This window comes from Manis javanica, chromosome 12, assembly GCF_040802235.1.
Source record: "Manis javanica isolate MJ-LG chromosome 12, MJ_LKY, whole genome shotgun sequence".
Taxonomy (NCBI): domain Eukaryota; kingdom Metazoa; phylum Chordata; class Mammalia; order Pholidota; family Manidae; genus Manis; species Manis javanica.
The window spans coordinates 32,810,679-32,829,552 of record NC_133167.1 but is presented as its reverse complement, the minus strand read 5'-3'; the positions used below and the strand labels follow the sequence as shown (position 1 = coordinate 32,829,552).

The 18,874-nt window shown below is 35.7% G+C and overlaps 2 protein-coding genes across 4 annotated transcripts in view; one reads left to right on the top strand and one right to left on the bottom strand.

The window, feature by feature from the left end:
- The window catches only part of HYCC2 (hyccin PI4KA lipid kinase complex subunit 2), a 108,182-nt gene extending 108,042 nt beyond the window's left edge, over nt 1-140 (bottom strand). Inside the window, exon 1 of the mRNA XM_073218366.1 lies at nt 12-140. The gene's annotated coding sequence lies outside the window, so the exon portion shown is untranslated. The remainder of the gene's footprint in view (nt 1-11) is intronic.
- Nucleotides 9-16,818, top strand: NDUFB3 (NADH:ubiquinone oxidoreductase subunit B3). Of its 3 annotated transcripts, none has more exons than XM_073218378.1 (3): nt 9-148; nt 7,687-7,828; nt 16,525-16,818. In XM_073218378.1, the coding sequence occupies exons 2-3, from the start codon at nt 7,689-7,691 to the stop codon at nt 16,679-16,681; spliced, it is 297 nt and encodes a 98-aa protein (XP_073074479.1). In that variant the 5' UTR covers nt 9-148; nt 7,687-7,688; the 3' UTR covers nt 16,682-16,818. The 3 variants fall into 3 exon arrangements, with proteins under 3 accessions (XP_073074479.1, XP_017527078.1, XP_017527077.1); XM_017671589.3 differs by having other exon boundaries at nt 82-217; XM_017671588.3 differs by having other exon boundaries at nt 87-233.
- Nucleotides 16,819-18,874: the final 2,056 nt, after the last annotated feature.

Sequence of the window (18,874 nt, the reverse complement as noted above, 5' to 3'; positions counted from 1 at the left end):
ATTTCTCTTACCTCAGCCAGGCTATTGATGCACAGATGTTCAGGGAAAATGTCAGTTTCCAGCCTACTTCATGTCATGTCTGCCTGGTCCAGGAATCCAGGACCCCCTACCGGAACGTTAAGTGGCTTCTCTGCTTTCCTGCCGTAAGGTACTAGAGGGATGACTTCCGTTTCCGGTTGGCTCCTGCTGGGAGATTGACTGTTGAATGTCCTAAGAGGTCAGATTTCTGTCAGGTAAATCAGACGAGTTGGTGTGTGTCCTCTTGAATGGGAGTATGAGTGAGACTCTATTCTGGGGATTGTAGAAAGGGCGAGACTGAATGGAGAAGGATGAGAGTGTAGCTCAAGAGAGAAGGAGATCGCAAAACTCGCCGGAAAACACTGAAGTTCTGGGGTCGTGAGGGGGTAGTTGTAGAAGAGTGCAGCGAGATCTAGCTGTGGTTGTTAATTAAGTTAGCATGCCTTTTTCCTCCTCTGCCAACCCCAACACTCCCCACCCCCGCCCCGTGTCTTTTGTTTTACCTTTGAATTAAGTATAGGCAGAACAGACCCCAAATCGAAAACTTGTAGAAATAGGAATAATTATAATGCCTGTATCACAAGCATGTATAATTTTAAGTAAGATTTTTCTGGTGTGAATGTTTATGACGCAATATTAAAGTGAAAAAAGAACAGGGAACAAAATTACATGCATTTTTAGACGGATTACTGTTTTTAAATTGCACAGACCTAGGTGCAGAGCGTGGAAGGGACACTAAAAATTCATTTGCCTTTTATTTCTAATGTTCTTATAGTATTCTCAATTTTAAAAATGCGGGAAAGTTGAGATACATACTTGAAAAGTCTTTGATAAGCTGTAAAACTACACTTCCTTCTTAGGAAAGGTATGCTAGCTCCCTTTAGTGGAAGTTGATCTCCACCAAACGTATAGTTTCACTCCAACGTAAGTAGATAGCTTTTTAAAATGTCATGATTACATGTTTTTTCTTTACTGAACTAATTTCCTTGCCTTTTTTGAACAGCTCTGAAACTGTTTTGAAATAACCTATTTTGAGTCTTTGGCATAATTTGTCACTTTATCTAATTTGAATTTTTATTGATAAGTATACATAGTTGTATTTAAACATAAGTACATTTTAAAGAATTAAGCAAACATTTGTATTGCCACCCCTCAGGTTAAGGGAAAAAACATTGCCAGTAACTTCCAGTAACTTAGAACATGCATTCTCAACAGAGGTGATTGCCTTTCAAGTTGGTGAAAATAGGTTCTTGGGGGCTTAAGGGAGTGAAAAAAGTCTTAGATACTACAATAATTTATGCCCCTGCCCCCAGAGCCATAGTACATAAACAGGTATATAGTTTATCTGTGGTATTTTCATCAGGGGAGGGGTGATGAGAATGTGATAAGGAAAAAAAGTGTCTGAAAAATATCATTGGTGTACAAGAATTAAAAACAGATTTCAAAACACTCTTAGAAGTGCCCCATATGAGCTCTGATTCTATCTTTGCCACCAAGAGGTAACCACTATCCTGACTTTTGATAAGCTTTCACTTGTTTTATTTTAAATTTTCTATGATTCATTCCTAATGAATGAATTGGTAGGTTTTGCAGTTCATATAAATGGGATCAAAGTGTATGTATTTTTTCTGACCCACTCTGTGCTCATTTTTATATTTGTGAGATTCACTCATATTTGTAGTTTTACATTGTGTAATATTCCATTGTGTGACTATTCCATAATTAATTCATTATTATTGTTGAATATTTGTGTTATTTACAGTTTGGGGCTGGAATAAACAATGTGGCTAGAAAGATTCTAAGAAAACATCTATTGTACACATAAAAGAGCTTCTTTAGGGCAGTGCACTCCAATAGAAATACAGTACAAGCTACACATGTAATTTAAAATTTTCTAGTAGTCTTATAAAAAGTGAAAAGCAACAGATAAAACTTATATTTCATCTAACCCAGGATATTCAAAATGTTTCAAGATGTAATCAATATTAAAAATTATTAATGAAATATTACACATTTTCTTCATATCTTCAGAATCTATGTATTTTACACTTAACATAATGTGTTTGTATGTCAAGTTTTCATAAATACAAACACTTGATCTGCATTTATATATATCATAATAAATTTACCATTGAAAAAGTAGATCCCACCAAACTCACAGATACAGAGAACAGAATGTTGGTTGCCAGAGGAGGGGGGGTTGAGGGGGGTGGGTGAAACAGGTGAAGGGCATCAAGAAGTACAAACTAACAGTTTTAAAGTAAGTCTTTAGTAATTACTTTATGTACAGCATGTAATATACAGCATGGTGACTATAGTCCAATAATACTATAGTACATACTAGAAAGTTGTCAGGAGACTAAATCCTAAAAGTTGACTTTGGAGACAGATGGTAACTACGTTTATCATGGTGATCACTTTGCTACGAATACAAATAGCAAGTCATGCTGTACACCTGAAATCAATATAGTATGTCAATTATACCCCAACAGTTTTTCTTAAAGTAGATCCATATAACCAAATTGTTCCAAATACACTTAAAAGTTCCTAGTAACTGACTTGAGAATCTGTTTTGAAATTTAAATTAATTAAAATGAAATAAAAACTCTGGTTCCCACATTACACTAGCCAAATTTAAGTGCTAGTGGCTACTGTATTTGATAGTGCAGATCTAGAGTGTATACTCCTAGGAGTAGAACTGCTAGACCACAAGATACTCAATGTTCAACTTTTCTAGGTCATGCCAAACAGTTTTTCAGAAGGTTGTGCTAAATCACATTCTCACCACCTGGGTGTGAAAGTGGAAGGCACATCACAATGTGTTTTCCCCAATTCTTACAGTCTTGCAAGGTAGGTTTTATCCTTACGTTATGTGAAGAAACTCAAGTTCAGAGAAATTAAAAGATTTGCCCAGGATTTAACAGCTGTTAATGGTGCATCCAAGATTTGATGGCAGATCTGTACAGCCCCAAAGTCTCCACTTCAGTAGAATTCCAAACTCTCCATTCAAGTGGCCAGGATAATATTGTTTGATTTACATGGGTATTCTGAAGTGGAAATAATTTTAAAAAGAAAATTAAAAGTTCCTTAGAAATTGTGTTCAACTTTCTGTTCTTTTTGAAAAGTCATTGAAATACTCTATGTAGTAAATGCCTATGAAGGGGCCCTCTGTGAAAGATTTTAATTAGGTAAAAGGGAAAACACATTGAGTTTATTAAAGGAAATTTGTTTAGGAGAAATTGTATTTATAATTTCATGTTTTTTTCTTCCAAATTAGTTAATATTTTGGACATAGTAATATTTTAATTTTGAAATAGCCTTCATACCATGGTCATATTTCAGTTTTTATTTTCAAAATTAAACTATTTTATCAAAAAATGTTGATGTTTTGTAGTCTTTTCCAAGTATATTGATACTCAGGGTTAATATTCTACAATAGATTTGCAAAATAAGGGTCTCTAAACGATTTTGGAATGAAACATTATTAAAAAATTTGTTTTTGAAAATATGGTTTGAAGAAGCTATTATCATTATCATTCTAATTAAACACTTCTAGTGCCTTTCTTTTGTAATAATGTGTTGAATCTCAAAAGACAGTCCGAAATCTGAAACCATAGTTTTGTTCCTTTAACTGAATCCACCAAATAATAATGAAATAATGGGTGAAGTGTTTTATTCAAAGTTTTGATTGTTGCAGTTTTAACTTGTGTTTTGTGGATATTGGTTTTCCTTCTCTCTTTTTTCCCCCAGTTTTCCACATTTATTTTTATTTTTCTAATTGAGGTACATACAATAAAATGCACAAATCTTAGTGTACAGCTTGATGAATTTTGACATATGTGTACACTTGTAACTATTGCCCTGATCAAGATAACAAACATTTTCACTAATTTTTTTCCCCTTTACCTATTTCACCATCTCCCCACTGCCCTCCCCTGTGGTAATCACCAGTCTGTTCTCTGTATTTATGAGTCTATTTCAGTTTTGATTGTTAGTTTGTTTTGTTTTCAGATTCCACATAAAAGTGAAATCATGCAATATTTGTCTTCCTCTGTCTGACTTAGCATAATATCCTCTAGGCCCACCCGTGTTGTCATGAATGGCAAGATTCCATTCTTTTTTATGGCTGAGTAGTATTCTGTTCTTTATATATATATATCATATTTTTCTTATCCATTCATCTATTGATGGACATTTAGGTTGTTTCCATATTTTGGCTATTATAAATACTGCTGCAATAAAGAGGAATGCATGTATCTTTTCAGATTAGTGATCTTGTTTCCCTCAGGTAAATTCCCAGAAATGGAATTGCTGGGCCATGTGGTATTTCTGCCTTCAGTTTTTTGAGAAATCTCCATACTGCTTTCCACAGTGACTTCACCAATTTCCAATCCCATCAGAGTGTATGAGGGTTTGCTTTTCTCCATATCCTTGCCAACACTTGTTATTTCTTGTCTTTTTATATTAGCCATTCCAGCTGGTGTTCATTTTCTTTTTTAAATGTGAACATATTCAACATAATGTTTTGTGATATTTTAACATGTCTATAACTATTAATTATTGGTTAATTTGTCAGAAATAGTGTGTACAATTTCCCCTCCATATTCTTGGAACTGTTGATAAATGAATGAACATTTCACATGTGTTTAGTCTATACTACCTAATATCTCTCTTCTAAAATGCAGTGTTGAGAGTTCTGACTTATTATTGGGACTGTTCGTAATTAAAAATACAGACATAATGGTAATAATTTTTTAGTTTGTTTTTATTTCTAGAGAGGAGTGATTATAAAATTGCTACTGCTAACTTTACACAAATTATAATATATATAGCATTACTAATTCATACCCCCTTAATTTAAAATTCATAACAGTTTACTGGGGATTGAGCTGAAATTTATTTTTCAAATCACCTATAAAAGTAACACTAGTAAAACTGAAGTCTTTGTAACCATTGAGGGCATTTTATCTAGGGAAGCAAACTTACTGATTAAAAGGGTTCCTAAGGTCTCTGTTGGTCTAGTTCAGCAGCTGGCCAGATACAGCCACAAGCTCAGTATGTTTTTACAAACATGTGCAATGAATTTGATACTAAGGAACACTAAACTTTGACCCCTGGTTAAACAAAATGTTATCCCCCAAAAAGGGGGGAGAGGTCCTATTTTTTCATCAGTAGGCCTATATTACAAAAAACTGTACTCAGTTATTATTATATATTTAATTTTATCACTAAGATATTTGTGGAAATTTGTTTTTGTTCTTGTTGTATAAGTACCTACATAATGTCCTTGATTTTACCTCTTGGCCCGCAAAGCCTAAAATATTTACTGTCTGGATCTTTAGAGAAAAAGTTCAAAGAAGTTTCTGTGATCATAGGTATTCAAACAGTAATACTGCATTTTAAAAGTATCATCTGAAGAAAGTATATATAACACTCCTGCATATATTTATGCATTATTAAAGGACTAAAAGGAGGAAAACAGCATTGCTTAGATGTTAGGAGCAAGGGAGGATTCTCAAGATGGTGGTGTGAATAGGGTGGTGGAAATCTCCAAAAACCATATATATATCTTGAAAATACAGAAAATACAACTATTCCTAAAAGAGTGACTGGAAGATACAGTACATAAGCCAGGCTACATCTGCGAGAGCCCAACATCTCACAGAAGAGGGTTGGATACAAAGCCGTAACCTGGCAGGACCCAAGCACTCTCCCCACTCCAACTCACTGGCAGGAGGAAGGGAATCAGAGAGGGGAGGGAGTGGAAGCACAGGACTGCTAAATAATCAGCCCTGGTGGTCTTCCCAGACACACATTGCATGGTGCACTGGATATTGGAGGAGTGGAAAAGCAAGGTCCAAGATTGAGACTGCGAACAGATTCCCACAGCCAGCTAGCTGCCCTGGGACAGAAGAAAAACAGACACCTTAAAAGTCTTTAAGGGGCAAAGGTTTAACAGGTGGACAAAATCATCCTGGCACACTCAGCCCAGCAGGCTGGGAACTTTAAGGAACTTCAGGCACCCTAACCCCCTGGGTGGCAACGCAGCTTCAATCCCCCTCATGGCAATAAGCAGCCTCCTGTTCCTTCCCACCCACCAGCACTGCAAGCAAATCGGCTGAACTGCCATTGCTGTGGAACAGCTGGGGAGCAGCCCCACCTACAGCAACCACACAGCTTAGCACAGAGGCTTCTCCCTGAATGCGGCTAACTAGCCCAGACCCAGAGGCTACCCCCTGCCTGGAGTTGACTGGCACAGACAGCAGAGACGGGTGCAGAGTCTGGGAAGCACTAAGGGGCTCTGTTCTCTCATCAGAAAACACACCACTCGCCTGCAACCTCTGCCAGTGCCCCAAAGGCTGCCCCACCCACAGCAGTTTAGGGGATTAACCCAGAGGCTATTCCCTGTGTGTGGTTAACTGGCAAAGATAGCAGATACAGGCAAGGGGACCAGCAAGCAGGAAAGGACTCTGTTCTCCCAGTTGACAGGCGCCACTCACCGGTGACCACTCCCATCTCCATGAAAAGGCAGATGAACCTTGTTCAGTCCAAAATCCCTCTAACACTAGAGAGAGGGCTTGGTGAGACTGAAATCACCAATCTTCCTGAAAAATAATTCAAAATAAAAGTCATAAGCATGCTGATGGAACTACAGAGAATTATTCAAGAGCTAAGGGATGAATTCTGGAGGGAGAAAACAGAAATGAAACAAACAATGGAAGGATTTAAGAGCAGACTGGATGAGGTGGAAGAGACTGTTAATGGAATAAAAACCAGAACAGGAATACAGAGAAGCTGAGGCAGAGAGAGATAAAAGGATATTCAGGAATGAATGAATTATATTAAGAGAACTGTGTGACCAATCCAAATGGAACAATATTCGCATTATAGGGGTACCAGACAAAGAAGAGAGAGAAAAAGGGATAGAAAGTGTTTTTGAAGAAATAATTGCTGAAAACTTCCCCAATCTGGGGAAGGAAATGGTCTCTCAGACCATGGAAGTCCACAGATCTCCCAACATAAGGTACCCAAGGAGGACAACACCAAGACATAATAATTAAAATGGCAAAGATCAAAGATAAGGAGAGAGCATTAAAAGCAGCCAGAGAGAGAAAAAAGATCACCTACAGAGGAAAACTCTTCAGGCTATCATCAGACTTTACAGTAGAAGTTAGGAGCAAGGGCTCAGAAACAAAACTGCAAAGTTCAAAACCCAACTATGCCATTTACTATTTTGTTACTTTCAGAAAGTTACCTTCTATAAGCTGTAAAATGGGGATAGTGATAATCATTTAAGTTCAAAGAGTTGTTTTAGGAATAATGGAGCCAATACATGTAAAAGCACTTTAGTGCAGTGGCATATAGGGCACTGTAAATGTTTACTGTTACAATGAAGAAAGGAATGAAATAGTAAATGATGATCTCTGAGTGGTGGGATTGCTGATTCTTTTTCTAAATTTTGTGTATGTATGTGTATTTTCTAACTGAACATTCATTAGTTCTTATAGATAAGATGCTGTTTTTATAAAATCTCACTTAGAATTTTCTAGTATATAGGTTCTCTTTTTAAAACATGAAATGTTTTAACCTTAAAATCTAAATTCTAAACTTAGGCATTTAATATCTACAATCTGCATATTACTCCCTTATGTTAATCTTTTCCTATAGACATGGCCCATGAACATGGACATGAACATGGTCACAGTAAAATGGAACTTCCAGATTATAAACAATGGAAGATTGAAGGGACACCATTAGAAACTGTCCAGAAAAAACTGGCTGCACGAGGGCTAAGGGATCCATGGGGCCGGTAAGAATAATTAAATAATTTAGGTAGAATTTATCCTAGAGAACCAACATCTATGTTCATTTTTAATGTATTTTCCTTTAAAATCCCATTGAAAATGGTTTTTTACATTAAGATTTTAAAATAAGCTTTGTTGAAATATCATTTACATAGAGTAAAAATTCACCCATTTTAAGAGTATAATTCCATGAGTTTTGACAAGTGTATATAATTACATGACAACCACTGTAGTAATGATACAAAATACTTCAGTCATCTCAAAAAGTTCTCTCTCTCTCCTTTTATACTCAGTACTATCCCACCCTTGGTTCCTGGCAACCATTAATTGGCTTTCTGTCTCTCGTTTTGCCTTTTCTAGAATTGTATATAGTTGGAATCATACAGGATGTAGTCTTTTGTTCTGGCCACTTTCATTTAGTTTCATGCTTTTGAGACTTATACACATTAACTTATATCTGTTGTTTCTTCCTTTTTGATTGCTGAATGATAGTCCATTGTGTACATGCACCTCATTTTGTTTATTGTTCACAGTTGGCCATTTGGGTTGTTTCCAATTTTTGGTTATTATGAGTAAAGTTGCAGTGACCCTTCAGGTGCAAGTCTGTGCAAACATGTGTGTTCATTTCTCCTAGATCAATACCTAAGAGTAGGATTTCTGGATCATATGATAAGTATATAATTATTTTTATTAAAAAACTGCAAAACTTTTTCCAAAGTGGCTGTACCATTTTGCATTTCCACCAAAAATTTATGGTTATTTTAGTTGTTCAGTGTCCTCATCAGTACTTGGTATTATCAGTCTTTAATTTCAGCCATTCTAGTGAATGTGGTAGTAATGCCTCTTTGTGGTTTTTATTTGAATTTCCATGAAGGTTGATGATAATGAGAATCTTTTCTTGTGCCTGTCATGTACATTTTCTTTGGTGCAATGTATATTCAGATCTTTTGCCCATTTTATATACCAGTATCTTTGTCTTCTTTTATTGAATTATGTAACAGTTTTCTGTATATTTTTAATATAGGTCCTTTATCAGATACAAGTAAATGCAAATTTTTTCCAAAGTATAGCTTATCTCTTTATTTTTTTAATGTCCGTCAAAGAATTTTAAATTTTGATTAAGTCCCAATTTAGCATCTTTTTCTTCTATAGCTTGTTTTTTGAATACTATCATTTTTTCCTATGCTTTGTTCTAGAAGTTTTTATAGTAGCCTTAAATTTAAGGGTATGCCCATTATGAGTTAGTTTTTATGTCATGTGAGGTAAGGATAAAAGTTAATATTTTTGCATATGGACATATAGTTATTCCAGGACCATTTATTAAAAGATTACCTTTCCCCCATTGATTTATCTTGAGACTGTTGTCAAAAATCAACTGACAGTATGTGTAGTCTATTTCTGGATTCTATTCTATTACCTTGGTGAATATGTCTATCCTTATGCCAATACCACTGTCTTCAAATCATGTAGTATAAAATCTCCAACCTTTTTTTTAAAATTGTTTTAGCTATTCTAGGTTCTTTTTTACATTTAAATTTCAGAATGAACATTTCAGTTTCTAACAAAATCCCCGCTTGGAATTTTAATAGGGATTACATTGATTCTGTAGAACAATAGAGGATAATTGTTGTCCTAACAATATTGAGTCTTCCAGACCATGGAAAATTTAAACCCTCTTTAATTTTCTCAGCAGTATTTTATTGCTTTATATACAGGGCTTGTACATATTTTGCTACAGTTATCCCAAATTATTCCATATTTTTTATGCCAATGTAAATGGTATTTTTATACTTCAATTTCTAGTTGTATGTTGCTAATACATAAAATACAATCAAGTTTTATGTATTGACTTCATACCCTGTTACCTTGCTAAATTCACTTTTTAATTATAGCAGGTTTTTTTTACAAATCCCTAATAATTTATTTCATAGATGATCATTTTGTATACAAAGACTGTTACTTCTTCCTTTCAACCTACAAACTTTGTATTTTTTGTATTATCACACTGGCTAACACTGTATAATGTTGAATAAAAATAATGCAAGCAGACATCCTTGCCTTGTTCCTAACTGGGGGGAAAGCATTCAGTCTTTCACCATTAAGTATAATGTTAGTTGTAGGGTGGTCATAGATGCCTTGTATCAAGTTGAAGGACTTCTCTTTTATTCTTAAATTATTCTAAGTTATTTTTGTTAATGGTTATTGAATTTTAATGCTTTTCCTGCATCTTTTGAGATAGTTTTTTTATGTTAATATGACTAACTACTCTTACTAATTTTCAAATATTAAACTCATCTTGCATTCTTGAGGTAAACCTGGATTCATTATGATATATTATCCTTTTTATGTATTCTGGATTAAATTTTCTAAAATTTTGTTGAGAATATTTGCACCAGTTCATGAGATTACTCTGTAGTTTTCTTCTAATGTCTTTATCTGATTTTGGTAGCTAAATTAGATTTGATTAGTTCTCATATTTTCTAGTAAGTCAGATTTTTAGAATTAAGTGATTTGTTTTCTTCCTAAAATGACTTTTTCCTCTCACCTATTCCTACCTGTGAGAGAAGACTTTTTTCATGATAGCTGTCTGACTTCTGTTTACTTCTCTGTTCAGTGTGCTCAGAAGAATAATTACCAGAGCATGAAGCAGTTTTCTAAAGTTCGGCCTACTGATGGGAAAAGCTGTGACCCTATTGAATAGTAATAATATTGTTACATACTCTCTGTGCCAAAATATATCATTATTTATCAAAATATGTCATTTTATCAATATATACATTATTTATCTTTTTTTAATTAAGGCATCATTGATATATAATCTTACTAAGGTTACACATGAGCAACATTGTGGTTACTACATTCACCCATATTATCAAATCCCCACCCCCACCCCATTGCAGTCACTGTCTATCAGTGTAGTAAGATGCTGTAGAGTCACTACCTATCTTCTCTGTGCTACACTGTCCTCCCCATGATACCCCACACACCATGTGTGCCAAAAATAATGTCCCTTAACCCTCTCCCTCCCATCCCATCCACTTCCCTTCTGTAACTGCTAGTCTCTTCTTGGAGTCTGTAAATCTGCTACTACTTTGTTCCTTCAGTTTTGCTTTGTTCTTATACTCCACGAGAGTGAAGTCATTTGGTACTTGTCTTTCTCCACCTGGCTTATTTCTCTAAGCATAATACCCTCTAGCTCCATCCATGTTGTTGCAAATGGTAGGATTTTTTTTCTTCTTATGGCTGAATAATATTCCATTGTGTATATGTACCACATCTTCTTTGTACATACACCTACTGATGGACATTTAGGTTTCTTCCATAGCATAGGGGTGTAAATGTCTTTTTGAATCCAGAATCTTCTTTTCTTTGGGTAAATTCCTAGGAGTGAAATTCCTGGGTCAAATGGCATTTCTATTTTTAGTTTTCTGAGGAACCTCCATATTGCTTTCCATAATGATTGAACTAATTTACATTCCCATCAATAGTGTAAGAGGGTTCCCTTTCTCCGCATCCTCACCAGCATTTGTTGTTCTATGTATTTTGGATGTTGGCTCTCCTAACTGGTGTGAGGTGATAACTCATTGTGGTTTTAATTTGCATTTCCTTGATAATTAGCAATGTGGAGCATCTTTTCTTATGCCTTTTGGCCATCGGAATTTCTTCTTTGGAGAAATGTCTTCAGATTTCCATTTATTGATGTCTTTAATTTCTCTCATGAGTGTCTTACAGTTTTTAGGGTAGAGATCTTTCACCTCCTTGGTTAGGTTTATTCCTAGGTATTTTATTCTTTTTGATACAATTGTAAGTGGAATTTTTTTCCTGATTTCTCTTTCTGTCAGTTAATCATTAGTATGTAGGAATGCAACAGATTTCTGTGTATCGATTTTGTATGCTGCAACTTTGCTCAATTCAGTTATTAGTTCTAGTAGTTTGGGGGTGGATTCCTTAGGGTTTTTTAGGTACAATATCATGTCATCTACAAACAATGACAGTTTAACTTCTTCCATACCAATCTGGATGCCTTTTCTTTGTGTTGTTTGATTGTCATGGCTAGGACCTCCAGTACTATGTTGAATAACAGTGGTGAGAGTGGGCATCCTTTTATTGTTCCTAATCTTAGAGGAAAAGCTTTTAGCTTTTCACTGATAAGTCTGATGTTGGTTATGGGTTTGTTGTATATGGTCTTTATTATGTTGAGGTACTTGCCCTCTATACCCATTTTGTTGAGAATTTTTATCATGAGTGGATGTTGAATTCTGTGGAATGCTTTTTCAGCATCTATGGAGATGATCTTGTGGTTTTTATCCTTCTTTTTGTTGATGTGGTGGATGATATTGATGGATTTTCTAATATTGTACTATCCTTGCATCCCTGGAATAAATCCTACTTGATCATGGTAGATGATCTTTTTGATATATTTTTGAATTCAGCTTGCTAAAATTTTGTTGAGTATTTTTACATCTATGTTCATCAGGGATATTGGTCTGTAATTTTCTTTTTTTGTACTGTCTTTGCCTGGTTTTGGTGTTAGAGTGATGCTGGCCTCATAGAATGAGCTTAGAAGTATTACCTCTTCTACTTTCTGGAAAACTTTAAGGAGTATGGGTATTAGGTCTTCACTAAATATTTGCCAAAATTCAGTGGTAAAGCCATCTGGTCCAGGGGTTTTGTTCTTAGGTAGTTTTTTGATTACCAGTTCAATTTCATTGCTGGTAATTGGTCTGTTCAGATTTTCTCTTTCTTTCTGGGTCAGCCTTGGAAGGTTGTATTTTTCTAGAAAGTTGTCCATTTCTTCTAGGTTATCCAATTTGTTAGCATATAATTTTTCATAGAATTCTCTCATAATTCTTTGTATTTCTGTGGTGTCCATAGTGATTTTTCCTTTCTCATTTCTGATTCTGTTTTTGTGTGTAGACTCTTTTTTTCTTGATAAGTCTGGCTGGGTTTATTATTTTATTTATTTTCTCAAAGAACCAGCTCTTGGTTTCATTGATTCTTTCTGTTGTTTTATTCTTCTCAATTTTATTTATTTCTGGTCTGAGCTTTATATGTCTCTCTCCTTCTACTGACTTGGGGCCTCATTTGTGCTTCATTTCTAGTTTTATGAATTGTGAGTTTAGACTGTTCGTTTGGGATTGTTTTTTTTCCTGAGGTAAGCCTACATTGCAATATACTTCCCTCTTAGCACAGCCTTTGCAGAGTCCTACAGATTTTGGGGTGTTGGGTTGTTGTTGTCATTTGTCTCCATATATTCCTTGGTCTTTTTTTATTTTGTCATCTATCCATTGATTATTTAGGAGCATGTTGTTAAGCCTCCATGTGTTTGTTGGCTTTTTTGTTTTCTTTGCATAATTCATTTCTAGTTTCATACCTTTGTGGTCTGAGAAGCTAGTTGGTACAATTTCAATCCTTCTGAATTTACTGAGGCTCTTTTTGTGTCCTAGTATGTGATCTCTCCTGGAAAATGTTCCATGTGCCCTTGAGAAAAATGTATATCCTGTTGCTTTTGGGTGGAGTGTTCTATAGATGTCTGTTAAGTTCATGTGTTCTAGTGTGTTGTTCAGTTCCTCTGTGTCCTTACTTATTTTCTGTCTGGTTGATCTGTCGTTTGGAGTGGTGTGTTGAAGTCTCCTAAAATGAATGCATTGCATTCTATTTCTCCCTTTAATTTTGTTAGTATTTATTTCACATAATTAGGTGCTCCTATGTTGGGTGCACAGATGTTCATAATGGTTATATTCTCTTTTTGGACTGACCCCTTTGTCATTATGTAATATCCTTCTTTGTCTCTTGTTACTTTCTTTGTTTTGAAGTCTATTTTGTCTGATACAAATACTACAACTCCTGCTTTTTTCTTCCTATTAGTTGCATGAAATACCTTTTTCCATCCCTTCACTTTTAGTATGTGTATGTCTTTGGGTTTGAAGTGAGTCTCTGTTGGCAGTATATAGATGGGTCTTGTTTTTTTGTCCATTCTGTAACTCTGTGTCTTTTGATTGGTGTGTTCAGTACATTTACATTTAGGGTGATCATCGATAGATATGTACTTATTGCCATTGCACGCTTTAGATTTATGGTTACCAAAGCTTCAAGGCAGCTTCTTTACTATCTATCAGTCTATCTTAACAGACTTATTATGCCATTTCAAACACAATCTAAAGGGTTTTTTTCTCCCTTCTTTTTTCTCTCCTCCATTCTTTTTATATTAAGTATCACTTTCTGTACTCTTTGTGGATCTCTTGACTTACTTTATGTGTAGTTGATTTAATTTTGTGTTTGCTTAGTAATTAATTGGTCAACTGCCCTTACTGTGGTGACGGCTCTGGTGTCAGCTATTTTCTCTGGTGACAGCTATTTAGCCTTAGGAGCACTTCCATCTATAGTAGTACCTTTAAAATACACTGTAGAGACAGTTTGTGGGAGGTAAATTCCCTCAACTTCTGCTTATCTGGAAATTGTTTAATCCCTCCATCAAATTTAAATGATAATCTTGCCCGTTAGATTATTCTTGGTTTGATGCCCTTCTGTTTCATTGCATTAAATATATCACGCTACTCCCTTTTGGCCTGTAAGGTTTCTGCTGAGAAATCTGATGGATTTTCCCTTATTAGGTGATCTTTTCTCTCTCTCTGGCTCCTTTTAATACTCTGTCCTTGACCTTGATCTTTGCCATTTTAATTATTATATGTCTTGGTGTTGTCTTCCTTGGGTCCCTTATGTTGGGAGAACTGTGTACTTCCATGGCCCGAGAGACTATTTCTTTCCCCAGATTGGGGAAGCTTTCAGCAATTATTTCTTCAGAGAGACTTTCTATCCCTTTTTCTCTCTTCTTCTTCTGGTATCGCCATACTGCAAATATTGCTCCATTTGGATTGGTCATACATTTCCCTTATTATTTTTTTATTCCTAGAAATCCTTTTTTCTCTCTGTGCCTCAGCGTCTTTGTATTCCTGTTCTCTAATTTCTCTTTCATTTACCATCTTCTCTACCTTATCTAATCTGCTTTTAAATTCTCCATTGTATGTTTCATTTCAGATATTGTATTTTTCGAAGTTTCTGTCTCTTTTTGAAGTCCTCCATGAGGTCTTGAATATTTTTCTGTAGTTCCATGTTTATGGTTTTTATTTTGAAATCTTTATCAAGAAGATTGGTGATTTCAGTTTCACTTAGCCCTCTTTCTGGTATTTAAGGGATTTTGGTTTGTACAAGATTCTTTTGCTGTTTCATATTTCTAATGATTACTATGGAATAACTCTGTGTAGGCAGTACCCTGTAGTGCCCAGAAGCTCTACTCTCTGGAGCTTCTCAGCATATGGAGTGATGATGGGGTTCACAGGCAAGTGGCTCTAGTGTTTGCCAGAAGGAAAGAGCTCTTTTCTGCTTCCCAGCTGCAGAGCTAGCTTCCACTGCCAGGTCTAGTTGACCAAGAGTGCAGGGAAGGTCCTCTCTGTTAAGCCCTTGAAGCTGCTTTAGGCAGGGACTCCCTCTGGCTGATCTGGCACAATGGCGGGGCAACAGTTTTGCGAACTGGTGCCAGCTGGGAGGAAGGAATGGCAGGCTGCATATCGCAGTTGGTGGCCTCTGTGCTGCATTGCCAGCCAGCAGGATGGAGCACCTGAAGCCCCTGAAACTTCCCAATGTGCTGGGCTGAGTGTGCCATGATGATTTTGTCCACCTGTCCTTTCTTCTGAGTAGGAAGCTCTGTCCTTACCCCTTTAGCACCCCTCTCACTGTTGGGAAGTATTTCAAAGTGCCTGCCTTTCTTTTGTTCCAGAATGACTGGTTATGGGTACCTGTTCTCCACAGGAACTGTCTCTGTCTCTCTGAGTATTCTGCCTATCTTTGCTTTCCAACCCCTCCAATCCCCAGAGCACCATGTAATGTGGGTTCGTGCTCCCAGAGGAGATCTCCAGGGGTGGTTGTTTAGCAGTCCTGGGCTTCTACTCTCCACTCCATTTCTCTTCTGCTGGTTAGCTGGGGTGGGAGGACGGCTTGGGTCCTGGAGTGGGAGGATGCTGGATCATAGCTTTGCTAATTTACCCTTTTCTGTGAGGTCTTCTTTTCTCCCCAGATATAGGCTGTCTGTTGTAGTCTTCTTTCCAGTCACTCTTTCAATATTAGTTCTTTTTGCTGTATTTTTGTGTTACATGTGGTTTTGGGAAGAGGTGTCGGCCTCACTTCTTACACCATCATCTTTTTCCTGTTTATCTTTATAACAACACTAAAAGGCAGATAGTAATAATCATTGAGTAGAAGGAGAATCAGGCCATGACAGGTTAAATAGCTTGCCCAGCCCAAAAGATTGTGAATCTAGTACAAATGACGGCAAATATTAATACCCAAGTCTCTAACTTTCTCTTTCCATGATGCTGTAAAGACTAGTATAGGCAAAGCCACATCCTGACCTGTGATGGATAGGCACAGGCCAAAATGAGTCTTCCATTTGAGAATTCTATAAAATCCTAAGTATTATGACTGAAATGTGAAATCATCAAATGTTTTTGTTTATATGTGAAATGTAGGCATCTAGACCTAATTATCTATTGCCACAGAAAGATTCCTATTTGGATCCACTTAGATTATCTTATCTAACAGACTTTAAGTTTGTTATAAAGGTGAAAATTAAGTATATTTTACTCAATATATATAAGTTGTATGTGATTATAATTTTATGATTTTTTTCCCTTTTTTTCTCTAGCAATGAAGCTTGGAGATACATGGGTGGCTTTTCAAACAATGTTTCCTTTGTTGGTGCACTATTAAAAGGATTCAAATGGGGATTTGCTGCATTTGTGGTAGCTGTAGGGGCTGAATATTACCTGGAGTCCCAGAATAAAGATAAGAAGCACCACTGAAGATAATTCCTGGAACTATCTGAGTTAGTGGCTTCCCAACTCTCTTACAAAAATAAGATTTCTTCACTGCAGTCTCCTTACTTGCGTGTTTGTCCTTTAAAGAGTACTAGTGAGATTTAATAAAGTAAAAATACATATGCCAGTATGTTTTTGTCATTCTTTAAAAAAAAAAGTGTCTAAAGTCATACCAGATTTGGTTTGGAATCCACAGAAAGTTGCTTACCAGCAGCAGTGTAGTTTACATACAGCAGAAAGCCAGCCTATATATGAACAAATGGATTTTTTCCAATGGGTTTTGGATTGTAGGGTTTTTTTTTTCAACTTTCTTAATTGTGAAGGAAATTTGCCATCTTAACTGTTTTCAAGTGTACAGTCAGTGGTATTAAATACATTCACTATGTGCAACCTTCACCACCATTCATCTTCTAAAACTGAAACAGTGCCCATTAAATAACAACTCCCTTAGCTCCTCTTTCTCCCAGCCCCTGGCAACTACTCTTCTAGTTTCTGTCTCAATGATTTTGACTACTCAAATGTACTGCAAGTAAGTAGAATCATACAGTATTTGCCTCTTTTTGACTCGCTTGTTTTACTTAACATAATGTCCTCAAGGTTACCCATGTAGCATGTGTCAGAATTTCCTTTCCTTTTAAAACTATATTCCATTGTATGTGTATAACACATTTTGCTTATCCATTCATCCATCAATGGACACTTAGGTTGCTTCCACATTTTAGCTCTTGTGAATAATGCTGCAAAGAACATGGCTGTACGAGGAAAGGTTTTTAAATGGGAATTGGCCTTGTTGCTTTTACTGTCCTCTGCAGGTGGTTTTGAGGGACCTACATTATACTATAAAATACTTGCTGTCCAGTCTGGTTGACATATCTATGTATTATGTTCATTTTCTTAACTGTGTTATTTTTTATTCTTGCCTTAGCTTCATTGTTCCCATGTTGTGAAAAAGTTTGACTTTTTTTTCTGGCTTCCTAACAAACTAGACATTCTCTCCACAACATTTAATTAAAAAATTTTTAATCTCAAAGTCAAAACTGAAAACTCAGCTTGTTGAAGAGGGGTAATATATTTGCTTGAATAACAAAACTAATATAAAACTCCAAAGAGTTTTTTTCTTTGTACATTTTCTTATTTATGAACTTGAGAAATCACTGAATAAATGAGACAGAGGGATTCTGAATAAGCTGAGAGTGGTAAATGGAATGTTGTAAAATGGAGTCATAAAGAGACTATGCAAAAGAAGATAAGGAAACCATCTGTAAATGACCTAAAATTTAAGCTCCAAAAAATTCCAACTGATAGACTTTCACCTTGGGCAATAAAGCAACACTCAACTATAAGCTATTCACATGGAAACCCCTTTCTGACAGTAAAAGGATAGAAAAAGATAAATAATGCAAAATAGTGAAAAGAATACTGAAAAAACAAGTTTTAGAATAAAGGATATTATAAAGGGGCATTTCATAATAGAGGAGCCAGTTCACTTAGCAGACATAAAAATCAAATATCATGCACATAGCTTCGAAATAGAAGAACCAAAAACAAATAGAACAAAAGGAGAAATAGGCAAATCCACAATTATATTTGGAGATTTCAACACTTTTCTCATCAATTGATAGAACAGAGAAAATTAACAAAACTATAAAGGACTTTGAACAATGCTATCTACTATCGATGTAATACTTATAGACCACTCTACCCCAAAACAGTAGAACATTCTTTTCAAGTGCACATGAAACATTTGCAACATGACAGGCTACGTTTGGGGCCATAAACCCCAAACTTTAGAGTTTAGAGGATCAAATTCACACGAAGTATATTCTCAGGCCACAAATAAATTAGACTAAAAATAACATCTGAAAAATCCACAGATATTTGGAAATTGGATAGCACACTTTTAAGTGCCCCTTGCTCAAAAAAAAAGTCTAAGGAAATGAGAAAAGATTTTTAATTGAGTAAAATGAAAATTATCAAAATTGGTAGGATGCAACTAATAAGACTGACCCCCCAGCCACACTACTGATAATAAAAGGACATAAATTAGGAATATTAGTGATGAAAGAAGAGGTCACTACAGATCCCAGAGACATTAAAGCAAATAATAGGGGCATTTTACAAATAACTTTATGCCAGGGAATTTTGATGAAATTGACAATGTCCTTAAGAAAAACTGCC